At 39.2% G+C, this 18,988-nt stretch overlaps 1 protein-coding gene across 1 annotated transcript; it reads left to right on the forward strand.

Annotated features, from left to right (window-relative positions):
* Window positions 1-5,989: 5,989 nt before the first annotated feature.
* On the forward strand, window positions 5,990-8,361 carry LOC130933939 (F-box protein FBX14-like). Its single transcript, XM_057863536.1, has 4 exons — window positions 5,990-6,094; window positions 7,395-7,786; window positions 7,965-8,103; window positions 8,191-8,361. The coding sequence occupies exons 1-4, from the start codon at window positions 5,990-5,992 to the stop codon at window positions 8,359-8,361; spliced, it is 807 nt and encodes a 268-aa protein (XP_057719519.1).
* The last annotated feature ends 10,627 nt before the right edge of the window (window positions 8,362-18,988 follow it).

Raw genomic sequence — 18,988 nt, forward strand, 5'->3', positions numbered from 1 at the left:
TGTGCCTGACAACCACCTCCGTTCTACCTTAGATTGGGTGAATATCTCTTGGATTCCTGTTGCACGATGCATGGTTGATCGTCTGACAACCGAGCGCTCGCCTGACAACCGAGCCAGCCATTCCGTGAGATCAGAGTCTTTGTGGTATAGGCTAGAACTGATGGCGGCATTCAAGAGAATCCGGAAGGTCTAACCTTGTCTGTGGTATTCTGAGTAGGATTCAATGATTGAATGACTGTGACGTGTTTCAAACTCCTGAGGGCGGGGCGTTAGTGACAGACGCAAAAGAATCACTGGATTCTATTCCGGCATGATCGAGAACCGACAGATGGATAGCCGTGCCGTGACAGGGTGCGTTGAACATTTCCACTGAGAGGATGGGAGGTAGCCACTGACAACGGTGAAACCCTTGCATAAGCTTGCCATGGAAAGGAGTAAGAAGGATTGGATGAAGACAGTAGGAAAGCAGAGAGACGGAAGGGACCAAGCATCTTCATGCGCTTATCTGAAATTCCTACCAATGAATTACATAAGTATCTCTATCTTTATCTTTATGTTTTATTCATCATCTATACCATTTGAGTCTGCCTGACTAAGATTTACAAGGTGACCATAGCTTGCTTCATACCAACAATCTCCGTGGGATCGACCCTTACTCGTGTAAGGTTTATTACTTGGACGACCCAGTGCACTTGCTGGTTAGTTGTGCGGAGTTGTGATGAAGAGTTGAGATTGCAATGAGCGTACCATGTTGATGGCGCCATTGATGATCACAATTTCGTGCACCATGAACCAAAGAAACTTTTCGAAAGGAGGTTAACAACTCCTAAGCAGTTGTTAAATACTTTTGCAACTTCTCATTATTGCATTTAAACTCCTTCAATAACTGCTTTAAAACCAACTAAGAATCACCAAGTATTGAAACTTCCAAATCCCCTTTACTAATTAATATTTTGAGACCCAAAATCAAAGTTTTGTACTCTGCCACATTATTCGAACAAGGATATTTTAATTCAAACAAGAATTCTGATGGAATCCCCTCTGGTGAGATAATAAGAATTCAACCCCTGCACCATCTTTATGCTTCGATCCATCAAAATATAACTTCCAATAATCAACTTCAATGTTGATTAAATTTGCCCCCTGGTCATTCAGATCTTTCGAATTATCTACAAGAAAATCTGCATTGACCTGACCTTTCACAGCTTTGGCCGGGACATACTGTAAATCAAACTCTGTCAAGGCTAGCATCCATTTCTCTAAACGTCCTTGTAACATTGGGAAACTTAACATATATTTGATGAGATCAGTTTGTGCTATAACTTTAACTGATTTAGCCACCATATAACATTTTAGTTTCATACAGGCATAATTTAAAGACAAACACAATTTTTCTATCGAGGAATACCTCATCTCGATATCAATTAGCACCCGACTAAGGTAATAAACTGCCCGTTCATGCCTATTCTCATCATCTTTTGCTAACATACACCCAATTGTGTTTACAGATTCTATAATGTACAACTTCAAAGGCTCATGTGGACGAGCATTTGCCATAATTGGAGCCCTAGATAAATAAGCCTTAATCGAATCGAATGCTAGTTGATGCTCATCTGTCCATTCGAACTGTGAGTCATTCTTTAGTTTCACTAAAGGTGCAAACACTCGAGCTCGATCAGAAAGATTCGAGATGAACCTTCTGAGGTAATTCACTTTTCCTAGGAAGGGCTGCACTTCCTTTTTCGATTTGGGCGCAGATAATGCTAATATTGCATCTGCTTTAATTTTATCAATTGCAATTCTTTTTTTATGAACAACAAAACCTAAGAAGTTTCCGGCTGACACACCAAAAGCACATTTTAAAGGATTCATCTTTAATCCCTTCTTTCTCATGGTAACAAATGCCTTTCTTAAGTGATCAATGTGTTGATTCACTGAAATTGATTTAACCATGACATCATCGATATATACCTCCATAAATCTCCCAATATACTCATGAAATATAGTATTCATCGAAAGGCATTTTTTAAATCGAAAGGCATAACCACTCATTCATAAGTGCCTAATGCTCCAAGACAACGAAAAGCAGTTTTGGACACGTCATTTTCTGCAATGAAGATTTGGTTATATCCTAAATAACCATCCATAAAACTTAGGATTTTGTTTCCTGCTACAGAATCGATCAATATAACTGCAATTGGCATAAAATATTCATATTTTGGGATAGCATTGTTCAGATCCCGAAAATCAATGCATACCCTTAACTTCCCATTTTTCTTCATCATATGAACAATATTTGAAACTCACTCGACATAATGAGCGGTTCGGATAAATTTCGCTTTAATCAAGCATTCGATTTTCTCTTTAATCTTTTGATTTATTTCTGGAGCAAAATGACGTGAAGTTTGCTTCACAGGTCAAGCATTTGGTTTTAATGCTAATCGATATTCTACGAGAGAACGATCGAGACCTGGCATCTCATGATAATCCCAAGCAAAACAATCTTTAAATTCATGCAAAAGATGAAAAAGTTCAGTTCGAAAAGGATCAACAAAATATTTACAGATATAAGTGATTCGAACATCATCAGAAGTCCCCAAATTAATTTCTTCTAAGGGACCCTGAGATTTAAACCTTTTTCATCATCTATTACAGAATGTTTTTTGAAACCCAAAGGCTCTAAATCATAGATGCAATCAAAAGAGAGATCAACAGATTCATCGGGAATGAAATGTACTTGATCATTTACTAAATTAACATCAACTTGATTTTCAACACCATGTACTTCTGTTACTACATCAGCAATTTGGTTTGAAACATTACTTGGATTACATAATGAAGAAATACTTATACCATGACTAAACTCGATTGAACAAATTGAGCCATTACAACTACTAGAAGAACTTATATTCCTACATGATTCCACTTCATCAGAAGAACCACTTTAATTTTCTACATTAAGAGAATTACTTAAATAATTGTTTACAATTACCAGGTAGTCTGAAACATCCTGGTCCTGTCAACATTCAAAGGTTTCAATTTAGGGCTATACATTCTAAAGTCAACATGCAGCTGTTCGACTTACAAGTTTGAATCTGCTTTAATGACGTCAGGTTTGTCATCTTCCGTCCAAAGAAGGACGCTTTGATGCACGGTAGAAGGTACATCCCCCACACCATGGATCCAATCTTGTCCCAATAAAGCATTGTAGCTTGCTTTTGACGGTACTACCATGAGCACAGTATTTCGTTCGGAGGACCCAACTTTTACACTCAAAGTGACTAGACCCTTTGCTAAGGTCAAAGCCCCACTGAAGTTCGTTACAGCAATATTTGTGGAGACCAAGTCATCAGGATACTTCCCAACCTTCATCAACATCCTTTCAGGCAGGAGATTTATTGTTGCTTCCCCATCAATCAGAACTTTACTCACTTTGATCCCACTCAGAGTAGTAGTGATGTGGAGTGGGCGGAGATGGGATTTTTGCCTCTCAGTAGGCCTCAGAATGTAACCCAGTTCATCCTCATATCAGATGAAGGAAAAAGCTTCTTCGGCTTCCATATCATAGTCTTCCTCTGAGTCACCTGCATATTCCCCTAGAAACTCGGTCGGAATAATCGAAATCATTCCAACCATATCATTATCCCCTTCTTCGAAGTACTCTTCATCAACATCAACTTCCTTACCTTTGTCGACCCCCAAAGACTGAGCTATTGCTTTTACTTTCTCCATCTTCGCAGGAGATGGAATTCCCTTTGGACACGTCTCTCCATTAGAATAAAAGACTATTCAAGAATGAACGGAAGGCGTTGCCCCCTTGCTTAGATCTGTTTGAGGCTTCTTATTTTGATTAGGGTTCCTTCTTCCTCTCCCTCTTGGATACCCTCTGGCTCGACCATGGTAGTGAGGATATTGGTTTCGAGGAGGTTCCCGATGTCCCCACTGTAGGTTATGACGATAAAGAGCATCCCGCTTCTGGAACTCCTGACAGTTCCAAATCTACTGAACACCTATAGCCTGGGATGCTCAAAGGTGTAACTAAATTTTGTTGAGGGGTCTTAGAACTCTGACCCTCTAGACGTCGAATCGGCTGCCTCTGACGCACTTGCTCTTCTCTATGAGCCAATTCTTTCATTCTCAAAAATCACTGTAGCTTCAGCATCGAATACAACGTTGCATCGTGGACATAGAGGCACTTCCCGATCTTTAATATTTTGTTGTACTAGAAAATCTAGCAGGCTATCCCCAGCTCGAGGATACACAGATCGAACTTGTGACTCAAAATCGTCAAAGGCCACATCAAAGTCGTAAGACATACCAACCATATTCACTCCGAAATATGGTTCAATGAAGCTAGCATCAGCATCGAAGGGATCAACCTTCATTTCCTTCTTGCCATCATCAAACTTCAACCATCCCTCCATTATAGCTTCTTGAATTAAGTCCCTGAAACGAACACAACTGTTAGTAGAATGACTAGTTGCCTAGTAAAATTTGCAATAAGATTTCTCTTTTAAATCTTTCACCGAAAGTAAGATTCTACCCTCAAGAAGAACTAATTGTTTATCTTTAAGCAACATATCAAAAATTTGATCAGATTTCGAAATATCAAAATTGTATTTCTTTCCAGTTTTTAGTCTTGAATCATTCAACTTTTCATTACTAGGAAGCTTTTTAAGTAAAGAACAAACATATGAAGGGCCCTTTTTAAGTTCGGCCAAGTCGATCTCTATTTTGAAATCAAGTTCCTCCTCTGAGGAATTGATAGTCACATAAGCAACTTTCTCTTTTTGAGTAAAAGATTTACTCTTTGATCTTTGCTCACTCCTATATTTCTCCTTCTCTTTATTCATGAGTTTGGTCTAACGGACCTTTTCAACCAGATGGGCTAAATCAAAGAAATGCCCATTAAGTAACTTTCGGCGCATATAAAATCCTAGCCCCATAATTGCTATTTTCACCACTTTGCTCTCGGATAATGACACATAGCACCTACTTCTAGCATTTTTGAAACGTATCATATAGTCATCAATGGTTTCATCATCTTCATGTTTCAAAGCAACTAGATCAATAACTGCCACATTCAATTTCCCTCGATAGAACTGAGCGTGAAAAGCAGTTTCCAATTGATTCCATGTCGTTATCGAATTTGGTCTAAGATTCGAAAACCAAGTAAACGCATTCTTCGTTAACGAAGAAGGGAAAAACTTCATTTTCAAATTCTCATCATTGGCTAAATTTTCAATCTCAACCAAATATCGAGCAACATGTTCAGTGGTTGATTCTCCAACTTCCCCAGCAAATTTTGTGGTTATCTTTGGGTTTTTCATTCCTCTTAGCACTTCAGTCATTTGGACAACTTGAGGGAAAGCAGACACAAACTGAGGTCGATTCATAAAGCCAACATTTAAACCGACTCGATTGAGCACTTCTTCCACAATTTAGTGACTTGATAACGTTCACCACCATGATTAGCACGTAATCTGGCTAGAAATTCATCAGCATTTTGACCACGGGGAATTACATGAGGATTTTCTCTGTTAAAAATATTTTTTTCATTTTGAAACATATTTTCGAATCCATTATTTCCCTTGGCATTGTTCCTTTCACTTTCCTCATAATCTACGATTCGAGCAATACGTTCGACTTGTCTAGCAAGACGTTCGAATTTCGATTCGTGATCAGCCATCATAAGATTTAGAATTGTGGTCATTTGTTGAGTCAACAAATTGACTAAGTCATGATGACTTTCCTCTACTTACTGTCGATATACTGCCATGGAATTAGTAGCATTCGAAGTAGAGCCCACATTGTAATCACGAGAATACTCAGAATGTTGTTGTGGATTTTTGAGAGTTATTCCCTCCATTTACACTCTCAAATCGAACAGGAGGAACAAAACTACCCACCGGTGGAGTATAACCGGGAGGAAGGCCATAAGGAGTCCAACCGGTAGTTAGGAGGTGGTGGCAAATTACCACGTGGACGAATGTTACGTCCAACATTTCCAGTCTGCACAGTGGTAACCGCTATGCTTTTACTTCCAATTGCACCTTCCGAACGTGAAGTCACATCCGCTTATTGCACAATACTGGTATGCTATCATTGGTGGATGAACCACCATTCACATTTGACACTTCATCATCCATGTGAATGATCTTTCCACTTCTCAATCGCATACACCAAATAACACAAAAACTTTTTGACACACTTCAATTTAAACTGTCCCACCGAACGTTTCAATTTGTTTTGTCGATTTTTAGCAAATTGATGGTGGTTTGATTCTAATGGTTTGGGAGCGAAACCAACTCCTCTTTTGCAGGTACCAGTTTTTTATAAGTGCATCAAAGCATCTTCGATTAGCCGGATATCAAAATGAAAGATAAATTGAAATTTGTTAAAGAATAAAAGAAATGAAAAAATAAAGTTTTTGAAAGGTAAATTGACTGGAATCATAAAAGATTGCATTAAAATTAAACAAAGCAATAAAATGCCTTCGAGTGAATCAAAGGACTTTCAACATGGAAATTAAAAGATGCTAAAATGTAAATTTGACAAGGAAATTAAAATTGCTTGAAAGGTAAATTGAACATGGAAAGTAAAGTTTTTGCATAAATTGAAAAGATAAAAATATGGAAGGAACCCTACAGAAAGAGACTCGATCGCAGACTCAGAAACTCGCTGGGGATGTGAGTGTGCTTGAGTATTTTTTGAAGTAAAATTTCAACCCCTGTTCCCTAAAACTTTCTAATATTTATAGTCTACTTCTGTAACCGATTATTAATTACCCAGTGCTATCTCGCGCGCACTCCCTAGTAATCGTTCCCACTCTTTTGCTAATGAAACGTTACCCATCAATTCTTCGCGTGTTGAAAGTCTTCAACTCCTCCACCTATATAACCGTTCGATTTAGCCCGTTCGATTTAAGAAGAAATCCAAAATCGAGTTCATAATGAGCAACTTCCAAATAATACTTTCACGTGCACCTTTTTTAACATCTACTTCCCTTCTCATTATTTCTTCAATACTTCGAATTAGCTTGTCCTAATCGAAAATATTTTTCGATTAACAACAACAAAAAAATTTTTGTGGTAAGCAAAAAACCCTGACTAGAAAAATTAAATGAATTATTTTCTTTAATTTTCACAACCTGCAAAAATAGAATAAATGACCATTTGTATCCATGAGAGTTCATAACGCTGACATTTGTACCCATCATAGATTGAAACTAACTTTATAACCATGAAAAATGAGCTCCGTGTGACAAAAGTAACCTGACTTGGATTGGTACTTGCTTCGGACTTGAAGGGTCCTACATGGCTCTCCGAACCCTCCAAAGCCCAATGTTGTGTTGATGGAGACTTGAACGATTACGAACCCTAACATGCTGCCAGGACCGGAACGCCGCCTCATTCGTCTGCCATTCATGGTACCGGGCGGAGGTGCTCACCCGATCTGATCTCTTCATCGGAAACTGCTACGCCGTTTCGCCACACCGCGCCACCTCCCGCTTCCGCCGTGTCCGGTTCCTCACCGTGAAGGGCAAGCCTTGTTTTGCGGACTTCGATCTGTTGCCGCTTAACTGGGGTGCCCACTTCTCTCCCTGGGGCTCTGCACTCGCCGATGCCTACCCTTGGCTCGAGAAGCTTCACCTGAAGCGTGTGTCTCTCACTGATGATGACCTCAACCTTATCGCTCGCTCCTTCCCTTCCTTGAAGGAACTCGTTCTCGTGTGCCATGAAGGTTTTGGGATCGCGGGAATTGGCGCTATTGCTGCCAACTGCAGGTATTCGTTGTTTTTATCTATATTGGGTTCTTGTTTGATAAGGAAAGGTTGCATATATTTGTGGCATTGTTGGGTACTGGGTATGCACTCTAGGTGTTTGTACATTTGACTCTTCATTGTGTGGTATTTGTTTGTTGTGTTAAAGGGGTTTCATACCTTCATTGCCTTGTATTGGCAGGTTGATGAGAGTGCTTGACCTTGTGGAGTCTGTGGTTGAGGATGCTGATGAAGACGAGGAGGTGATGGATTGGATATCATGTTTTTCGGATGGTGAGACTCATCTGGAGTCTCTTGTGTTTGAGTGCGTTGAGTGCCCGGTGAATTTTGAGGCCTTGGAGAGGCTAGTGGCTAGATCACCTTAACTAAAGAAGCTTAGGTTGAATCATTATGTTTCCATTCCTCAGTTGTACGGCCTGATGCATCGAGCTCCACAGCTCACCCATCTTGGGACAGGTTCATTCTGTGCATCAGATGATGTGGCTGTTGGTGATCAGGAACTGGATTACTCATCTGCCTTTGCAGCTTGCAAATCCCTAGTTTGTTTGTCTGGGTTCCGGGATATTTTGCCGGATTAATCCTTGGGTTCGACCTCTGCTAGCTATTCCTTGCACGTTCCTCTTTCACGTTTTCGTACTGATGGCTTGCTACTGCTCCGAATGGCGTTTCTGTCTTGGGAATGACAGCGTTGAAAGCCGTAGTTTCAGGGTGATGGCTTGGGAGTGTTCCAGACGTCTTCTCCATAGTTGGAAGCAAAACGACGATCTCTGCTAGGGCATCCGCAGAGTCCCGCGAAATTTGCAAAATTTTGTTCAATCTTCCTGCCCTTACTAAAAAAAATTGTTTAATTCCACGTTGATTGGGCTTTGGGAGGTTCGGAGAGCCACGTAGGACCCTTCAAGCCCGAAGCAGGTGCCAATCCAAGCCAGACTACTTTTGTCACACGGAGTCCATCTCTCATGGTTACAAAGTCAGTTTCAATCTACGATGGGTACAAATGTCAGCATTCTGAACTCTCATGGGTACAAATAATCATTTATTCTGCAAAAATATAAATGGAATGGACCAATCAGATGTTTATTTCTCCTGTAACAAATAACACATATCACAAATCTATAATTTTCGCAACCTGCAAAAATTGTTTGGCCAGATATATATTATACCTGGCAAGTCTATTTACGTGCATTACACCAAAATTTTATTCATATACTAATTTTTGAGCCTAAGAATTTGTATTACTGGAAGAAATAAAAAATCAAAAGACATAACTGTTCTCCGATGTTGGAAATTGCGTTTCAATAGCTGGCAACTTCCAAAGACAAGAAGTACAAATCCAAATACTATTTTTGGGAGACTTTTACACGCAAACACTGTACATAGTACAATTATCATATGCGGAAAAAGGAAATTACTGTGTAGGACAAATATCGATATTTCTTGGATATGTTCAAAGTGAATAAAAGGCTTTGATTTTTAGTTGAGAATGTTTTTGATATCTTGTATCTCATGCAAGAAGAGATTAAAAAGCATATTAGTAATTTCTCTCCGAATAAATGCATCGAGTAAAATATTCAAAATTAATCCATTACAAGTGGTCAAAGAGGCAGTGAGGCACTATAATAATTAAGTTGATATAATTTTTATATATATAAACTTAAAAACAATTAATATTACATAATTTTCCTTAACAAAAATCAAATATACAAAAGTAATTTTTTATTATTCATATAAATCATTTTAAAATGCTCAATTTTATGTTAGAATATAAATCATCCAGGCAGGAAAATTTATGAGTTAAAATTTTAACTAAAAAATAAAGATAAAACGTATTAGCTTAATGTGTGTTAAAAACACATATCTAAGTTGTTTTAGACTATGATAATTGATAAACCACTATTTTATGGTTTATATTGTGTTTAATTGAGTGGCTTTTATCAAATTCTTGCCCACTTATTCATAGGATTTGCACGTATTTACAATTCCTTTCCAAAACTGTTTTATGATTGAAAACTTGCTTCCTAAAGATTTTTTAATTGTATATTTTTATTCTCCTTTATACCATTCGATGCCGTGATCTGTGTGTTAAGTGTTTCAGTCTTCATATGGCAGAAATGGCTTAGAGAATGGAGAGGATGCTTGCAAAAATGGAAGGAACACAAGAAATTGAGGAGATGACCAGCGAGAAGTGACGCGGGCGCATGGCTCACGCGACTGCGCGAAATGGAGGAAATTGCAGTGACGCGCTCGCGTGCCTGACGCGAACGCGTGGATTGGAAGCTGCACGAGTGACGCGATCGCGTGGACGATGTGTACGTGTGGAGAGGAAAATCGCCGAATGACGTGTACGCGTGACTGACGTATACGTGTGACATGCGCGATCTGCAGAAAACTCAGGAAACGCTGGAGACGATTTTGGGCCGCGTTTTGACCCAGATTTCGGCCCAAAAACACAGATTAAAGTCAGGGAATATGCAGAGACTCAAGATATCAGATCATACACACAACTTTAGTTTTTAGATGTAGTTTTAGAGAGAGAGAGGCTCTCTCCTCTCTCTTAGGATTAGGATTAGGATTTCATCTTCTTCAATCACAGGTTCAATGTTCCTTTTGTTTATTTTCTCAATTTGGTTTATAAACTCTTTATGTTTAGATTGATTTTCTATTTAATTTGAGATATTTCATATTTATGATTTTTACTTAGCTTTTTATATTCTTGGCTTTAATTGATTGATTGGTGACTCTTGAGTTGTCAAACTCATCGTGATTGATAATTGATATCTTTGCTGATTGATTTAGATTCCTATAACTCTATTCTTTCCTCAGGAGTTGACTAGGACTTTAGGTGTTAAATTGATTTATCCACTTGACTTACCTTCATAGTTAGAGGTTGACTTAGTGGGAGCAAAAATATAATTCTCATCACCATTGATAAGGATAACTAGGATAGGACTTCCAGTTTTCATACATTGTCAAGAGTTTTATTAGTTATTGATTTATTAATTACTGTAATTTATTTCTCTTGTTCAAACCTTTTAAAAACCCAAAAATACTGTTTTTCATAACCAATAATAAATCATACTTCCCTGCAATTCCTTGAGACGACGACCCGAGGTTTAAATACTTCGGTTATAAATTTTATTGGGTTTTGTTACTTGTGACAACCAAACGTTTGTACGAAAGGATTTTCTGTTGGTTTAGAAGCTATACTTACAACGCAATTATATTTGTGAATTTCCTTACCGACATGAAATCCGATCGTCAAAATGGCGCCGTTGCCGGAAAATTGCAAACGTGTGCCTTATTATTGGTTATTGTAAATATTTTTTTAAATTTTTATCTTATCTCATCTTTTTTCAAAAATCATATCTTTTTCAAAACATTTTCTTTTTGTTAGTTTTTGTTTTTATTTTCTCTCACTACTATGAATTCTCACCCCTGTCGCTATGTGTTTGGTTCAAATTTTGTTGAAAGGAATGGAAGCTATAACAGGAACATGCATCAAGGTCAAAGCAATCAAAGATGGAAGGAGCCACGAGGATCTGATCAACCCTTTCGGCGACAACACCTTCCAAAGTACCATGAACGACGACCATTCTACAATGCATGCTAAGACAATAGTTATGGTGGACCCCTTCGTGACAACCAACCTCCACCAATTTACCATGGTCAAGAGCCATTTCGAGGTGCGTACTAAGAAGATAGATATGGTGGACCCCCTGGTAGTTACCAACAAGCCCCACCCTATGATTATGAACCACCTCCACAACATGCCTTTGAACCACCAAACTCACAAGCCCCTTTCAGCCATTCATCTCCATATGACCCTAACCCATATCCACCATACCAACCACCTTATGAGCCATACTTAGAGCCACCACCTCAATATTCACCATCTCCATATCCATCAATCCAAGAGCACTATGATCCTACTTATGATAGCCGAGCACAACAAGAATCAAGGGATCATTTCAAGGAAACGGTGGAAAAACTTAATGCAACCCTTCGCCAACTGGACCAAGCGATAAATCGGTTACCTTCCCGACGTTCGGATACTCAAGGAACCCCCATGGCTTCATATGGGCAATCTAATGAAGAACATAACATGAAGGAGATATTAGAAATTTCGGTGGACAGTGAGTAGCACGATTTTGTATTAGAACAACTGGAAGAAGCTACCTGATGCATGAGCATCTTGTCTATCTTTTCCTAGTGAATTCGTACTTAAATTGTTGAGTTTAATTAAGAATTAATTATATTTTAGCCACTATGGATGCTATTTTGAGTTTTGGGCAATTTTATTTATTTTAGGTAGCATTCGGCAAAATTTGACAAAGTTTCTGCAGCACAAGAATCAAAGGAGATGGCTGCGAGGAGCAACGCGTACGCGTGCCTGACACGTGTGCATGATCTAGAAGTATCCATGGCGACGCGTATGCGTGACTGATGCATACGCGTGAATTGAAGATTTGCTCAGCGACGCGGCCGCGTGACCAACGCGTCCGCGTGACTTGCGAAGAAGACCAGCGACGCGTACGCGTGACTGACGCGTACGTGTGACGTGCGCAATCTGCAGAATTTGCAGAAATCGCTGGCGTGGATTTTGGGCCACATTTTGACTCAGTTTTCAGCCCCGAAAATACAGATTCGAAGCTGCAGAATGGACAAATCAAGTGGTCCCCACCCATCAGTTGAAGACTTGTTAATTAATTCAAATTTAAATTCAAATCTTAATTTTTAGGAAAAGATATTAATTTTAATTTTAGAGAATTAGATTTTAAGATTTATTAGGATTAGTTATAAATAGGAACTCTGTACATTTAGACAAGAGAGATATTGACCAGAACCCTTATTTTTCTTCTCTGAACCATGAGCAACTAATCCTTCATTGTTAAGGTTAGGAGCTCTGTCTACTTTCATGGATTGATTCGTTTGATCTTTTTAATTTAATTCATGTCTTGATTTATATTTCAATAATTGTTTTCATTCTTTTTTTTATGAATATGGGTTGAACGGAAGTATGACCCATGTTCTCATTGAGTTCTTGTAAAACTTGGAAAAGCTCTTTACTTGAACAACAGCTTGAAAACATATTATACTGAATTTTTAATTGTTTGTATTTAACGGAATACGTGACATATAATTTCCTTATTTGTGGATAATTAGGATTCTTTTGGCATACAAACTAGAAATTGATCATCACCCTCTAATTGGAATTAATTGACCAAGGAATTGGCAATTAATGAATTTTAGAGGAGACTAGGAAGGTCTAAGGAATTAGGGTCTAGTCACATATAGTTTGCCATGAAATTAAATCTTGCATGATTAAATTAATCAGTCATAAAAGTTAATTCAGAAAATAGATAACTCTGAAACCTTAACTGCTTTCTCAATACTCTATTCTCAACTTATTTATCTGCCTGTCTTTAATATTCCAAATTTGCTGTTTAATGCTCTTTGAATATCTCAAAACCATTTTCTGCTTGCCTAACTAAGTTAATCCTATCAAACACTATTGTTGCTTGATCCATCAATCCTCATGGGATCGACCCTTACTCATATAAGGTATTACTTGGTATGACCCGGTGCACTTTGCCGGTTAGTTGTGGGTTATAAAATACCGCACCAAGTTTTTAGCGCTGTTGCCGGGGATTGATAGTGATTAACAACTATCAATTGTTTGATTGCTTAGATTAGGCGTTTTATTTTTAATTTTATTAAAATCTATTTTTTTAAAAAGTTTTCGAAAAAAAATCTTTTTAAAATAAATAGCACTAATATCTTTCTTAATTTCTGAAATTAAGTTTGGTGTTACCTATTTATTATTTATTTTATTTAGTATTTTATTTCTTTACACAGGTTACCTCACTGGAAATTCTCTTCACTCTAACGTAGAGATTCCCATTCTTTCTTGTTTTCTGTTTGTTTATGCGCAGGAACAGAGACAAAGAACATCTCTTAGACTTTGATCCTGAACCTGAAAGGACTTTCAGGCGGCGTTTACAACAAGCAAGACTTTACAAGGTTGCAGAATCCACTATGGATCTGACTAATACTGAGAATGCCAATGCGGCAAATCCGAATGGGAATGAGCAACAAAGGAGAGTGCTTGGCTCTTACTCATCTCCTACTGCAGATCTTTATGGAAAAAGCATCGTGGTGCCTTCTATTGCTGCGAACAACTTTGAGTTGAAGCCTCAACTGGTCACTCTGGTGCAACAAAACTGCCAGTATCATGGTCTCTCCCACGAAGACCCAAATCAGTTTATTTCTAGTTTTCTGCAAATTTGTGATACTGTGAAGACAAATGGAGTAAACCCAGATGTGTATAAATTCATGCTCTTTCTGTTTGCTCTGAGGGATGGAGCAAAGCTATGGCAAGATTCCCAACCCAAGAAAAGTCTGGATACTTGGAACAAGGTGGTTACTGAGTTTCTCACAAATTTTTTTCCACCAAAGAAGCTGACTAAGCTTAGGATAGAGGTTCAGACCTTCAGGCAGAAGGATGGTAAGACTCTGTATGAAGCTTGGGAGAGATACAAGCTACTGACTAGGCAATGCCCTCCGGACATGCTCTCCAAATGGACTCAACTAGACATCTTTTATGAAGGCTTGGGTGAAATGTCCAAGATGTGCCTAAATAATTCTGCAGGAGATTCATTGCACAAGAAGAAGACACCAGAGGAGACTATTGAGCTTATTGAATTGGTTGCTAGCAACTGCTGCACGAAATTGTGATCATCAATGGTGCCATCAACATGGTACGCTCAATTGTAATCTCAACTCTTTATCACAACTTTGCACAACTAACCAGCAAGTGCACTAGGTCGTCCAAGTAATAAACCTTACGTGAGTAAGGGTCGATCCCACGGAGATTGTTGGTATGAAGCAAGCTATGGTCATCTTGTAAATCTCAGTCAGGCGGATTCAAATGGTTATGGAGGATTAATGATTAAAAGATAAATAAAACATAAAATAAAGATAGAGATACTTATGTAATTCATTGGTGAGAATTTCTGATAAGCGTATGGAGATGCTTTGTCCCTTCCGTCTCTCTGCTTTCCTACTGTCTTCATCAAATCCTTCTTACTCCTTTCCATGGCAAGCTGTATGTTGGGCATCACCGTTGTCAATGGCTACAGTCCCGTCCTCTCAGTGAAAATGTTCAACGCGCTCTGTCACAGCACGGCTATTCATCTGTCGGTTCTCGATCATGTCGGAATAGAATCCAGTGATTCTTTTGCGTCTGTCACTAACGCCCCACAATCGCGAGTTTGAAGCTCGTCACAGTCATTCAGTTCCTGAATCCTACTCAGAATACCACAGACAAGGTTTAGACCTTCTGGATTCTCAAGAATGGCCGCCAATGGATTCTAGCTTATACCACGAAGATTCTGATTAAGGAATCCAAGAGATATCCACTCAAGCCTTGTTTGCATGTAAAACGGAAGTGGTTGTCAGGCACGCGTTCATAAGTGAGAATGATGATGAGCGTCACATAATCATCACATTCATCAAGTTCTTGGGTGCGAATGAATATCTTAGAACAAGAATAAGCTGAATTGAATGGAAAATAGTAGTAATTGCATTGATACTCGAGGTACAGCAGAGCTCCACACCTTAATCTATGGTGTGTAGAAACTCCAACGTTGAAAATACATAAGAACAAGGTCTAGGCATGACCGAGAGGCCAGCCCCCATGATCTAAGAACTAGATGTCCAAAGATTGAAAGCTTCTCAAGATAATAGCAAAAGGTCCTATTTATAGAGAACTAGTAGCCTAGGGTTTACAAAAATGAGTAAATGACGTAAAAATCCACTTTCGGGCCCACTTGGTGTGTGCTTGGGCTGAGCATTGAAGCTTCCATGTGTAGAGACTTTTCTTGGAGTTAAACGCCAGCTTTTGTGCCAGTTTGGGTGTTTAACTCCCACTTTTGTGCCAGTTCCGGCGTTTAACGCCGGGAATTCTGAAGCTGACTTGGAACGCCTGCTTGGGCCATCAAATCTCGGACAAAGTATGAACTATTATATATTGCTAAAAATCCCTGGATGTCTACTTTTCAACGCAATTGAGAGCGCGCCAATTGGGCTTCTGTAGCTCCAGAAGATCCACTTCGAGTGCAGGGAGGTCAGAATCCAACAGCATCTGCAGCCCTTTTCAGCTTCTGAATCAGATTTTTGCTCAAGTCCCTCAATTTCAGCCAGAAAATACCTGAAATCACATAAAAACACACAAACTCATAGTAAAAGCCAGAATAGTGAATTTTAAATAAAAACTAACTAAAACATACTAAAAGCATACTAAAAATAATGCCAAAAGCGTATAAATTATCCGTTCATCACAACACCAAACTTAAATTGTTGCTTGTCCTCAAGCAACTGAAAATCAAATAGGATAAAAAGAAGAGAATATACAATGAATTCCAAAAATATCTATGAAGATCAGTATTAATTAGATGAGCGGGGCTTTTAGCTTGTTGCCTCTGAACAGTTTTGGCATCTCACTTTATCCTTTGAAGTTCAGAATGATTGGCTTCTATAGGAACTCAGAATCCGGATAATGTTATTGATTCTCCTAGTTAAGTATGATGATTCTTGAACATAGCTACTTTATGAGTCTTTGCCGTGGCCCAAAGCACTCTGTTTTCCAGTATCACCACCGGATACATCCATGCCACAGACACATAACTGGGTGAACCTTTTTAGATTGTGACTCAGCTTTGCTAGAGTCCCCAATTAGAGGTGTCCAGGGTTCTTAAGCACACTCTTTTTGCTTTGGATCACGACTTTAACCGCTCAGTCTTAAGTTTTCACTTGACACCTTCACGCCACAAGCACATGGTTAGGGATAGCTTGGTTTAGCCGCTTAGGCCAGGATGTTATTCCTGTAGGCCCTCCTATCCACTGATGCTCAAAGCCTTGGATCCTTTTTATTATCCTTGCCTTTTGGTTTAAAGGGCTATTGGCTTTTTCTGCTTGCTCTTTTTTTTTTGAATTCACTACTTTTTCTTGCTTCAATAATTATTTTTATGATTTTTTAGATCCTCAGTAACATGTCTCCTTTTTCATCATTCTTTCAAGAGCCAACAATTTTAACATTCATGAACAACAAATTCAAAAGACATATGCACTGTTCAAGCATACATTCAGAAATCGAAAGTATTGCCACCACATCAAAATAATTAATCTGTTATAAAATTCGAAATTCATGCAATTCTTCTCTTTTTCAATTAAGAACATTTTTCATTTAAGAAAGGTGATGGATTCATAGGACATTCATAACTTTAAGGCATAGACACTAAGACACTAATGATCATGTAATAAGACACAAACATAGATAAACATAAGTATAAAAATTTGAAAAACAGAAAAATAAAGAACAAGGAGATTAAAGAACGGGTCCACCTTAGTGATGGCGGCTTGTTCTTCCTCTTGAAGATCTTATGGAGTGCTTGAGCTCCTCAATGTCTCTTCCTTGCCTTTGTTGTCCTCTCTCATGACTCTTTGGTCTTCTTTAATTTCATGGAGGAGGATGGAATGTTCTTGGTGCTCCACCCTTAGTTGTCCCATGTTGGAACTTAATTCTCCTAGGGAGGTGTTAATTTGCTCCCAATAGTTTTGTGGAGGAAAGTGCATCCCTTGAGGAATCTCAGGGATTTCATGAAAAGGAATTTCCTCATGCTCATGTCTTTGAGTGGGATCTCCTGTTTGCATTAAGCTCCTTCCATACAGATATCCATGAGGACTTGGTCCAACCTTTGATTAAAGTTGACCTTTTTTGAGTTTGAAAAGGGACCTCGGGGATCACCTTCTTCTTGGCCACAACTTCATAGAAGTGGTCTTGATGCACCCTTGAGATGAATCTCTCCATCTCCCATGACTCAGAGGTGGAGGCTTTTGCCTTCCCTTTCCTCTTTCTAGAGGTTTCTCCGGCCTTAGGTGCCATAAATGGTTATGGAAAAACAAAAAGCAACACTTTTACTACACCAAACTTAGAAGGTTTGCTCATCCTCGAGCAAAAGAAGAAGGAAGGACGGAGAAGAAGAAGAAAATGGAGGAGATGGAGAAGTGGGAGTGATTCGGCCAAGGGGGAGAAGTAGTGTGTATGATGTGTGAAAATGAGGGGGTGAAGATGGGTTTATATAGGGGTGGAGAGAGGGGTATGGTTCGGCCATTATGGGTGGGTTTGGGAGGAAAAGTGGTTTGAATTTGAATGGTGAGGTAGGTGGGGTTTTATGAAAGATGGATGTGAGTGGTGAAGAGAATGGTGGGATTTGATAGGTGAGGGATTTTTGGGGAAGAGGTGTTGAGGTGATTGGTGAGTGGGTGAAGAAGAGAGAGAGGGGTGGGGTAGGTGGGGATCCTGTGGGTCCACAGATCCTGAGGTGTCAAGGATAGCTCATCCCTGCACCAAGTGGCGTGTAAAATGCCCTTTCTGCCAATCTCGGCGTTAAACGCCGGGCTGCTGCCCATTTCTGGCATTTAACGCCAGCTTCTTGCCCTTTTCTGGCGTTAAACGCCAGTCTGGTGCCCCTTTCTGGCGTTAAATGCCCAGAATGGTGCTAGACTGGGCGTTAAACGCCCATTTTGCTGTCTTCACTAGCGTTTAAACGCCAGCAAGTTTTCCTCTAGGGTGTGCTGTTTTTCTTTCTGTTTTTCATTTTGTTTTTGCTTTTTCAATTGATTTTGTGACTTCACATGATCATCAACCTATAGAAAACATAAAATAACAATGGAAAATAGATAAATATAACATTGGGTTGCCTCCCAACAAGCGCTTCTTTAATGTCAGTAGCTTGACAGTGGGCTCTCATGGAGCCTCAAAGATACTCAGAGCAATGTTGGAACCTCCCAACACCAAACTTAGAGTTTGAATGTGGGGGTTCAACACCAAACTTAAAGTTTGGTTGTAGCCTCCCAACACCAAACTTAGAGTTTGATTGTGGGGGTTCTGTTTGACTCTGTATTGAGAGAAGCTCTTTATGCTTCCTCTCCATGGTTACAGGGAGATATCCTTGAGCCTTAAACACAAGGGAGTCCTCATTCACTTGAATGATCAATTTTCCTCTGTCAACATCAATCACAGCCTTTGCTGTGGCTAGGAAGGGTCTGCCAAGGATGATGAAATCAGCAGGGATGTAGTGGTCATCAACCCTTACCAAGACATCCTCTACAAGTCCATAAGCCTGTTTCTTTGAATTGTCTGCC

The sequence above is a fragment of the Arachis stenosperma genome, chromosome 6 (assembly GCF_014773155.1).
Source record: "Arachis stenosperma cultivar V10309 chromosome 6, arast.V10309.gnm1.PFL2, whole genome shotgun sequence".
In the NCBI taxonomy this organism is placed as follows: domain Eukaryota; kingdom Viridiplantae; phylum Streptophyta; class Magnoliopsida; order Fabales; family Fabaceae; genus Arachis; species Arachis stenosperma.

What these genes read in the sequence shown, in the direction of transcription:
- LOC130933939 (XM_057863536.1), top strand. Translation starts at nt 5,990, where the DNA reads ATGTTACGTCCAACATTTCCAGTCTGCACAGTGGTAACCGCTATGCTT. An exon ending in GCTATTGCTGCCAACTGCAG is followed by an intron (nt 7,787 to 7,964) that starts GTATTCGTTGTT and finishes TTGTATTGGCAG; the next exon opens with GTTGATGAGAGTGCTTGACC. An exon ending in TTGAGTGCGTTGAGTGCCCG is followed by an intron (nt 8,104 to 8,190) that starts GTGAATTTTGAG and finishes TCCATTCCTCAG; the next exon opens with TTGTACGGCCTGATGCATCG.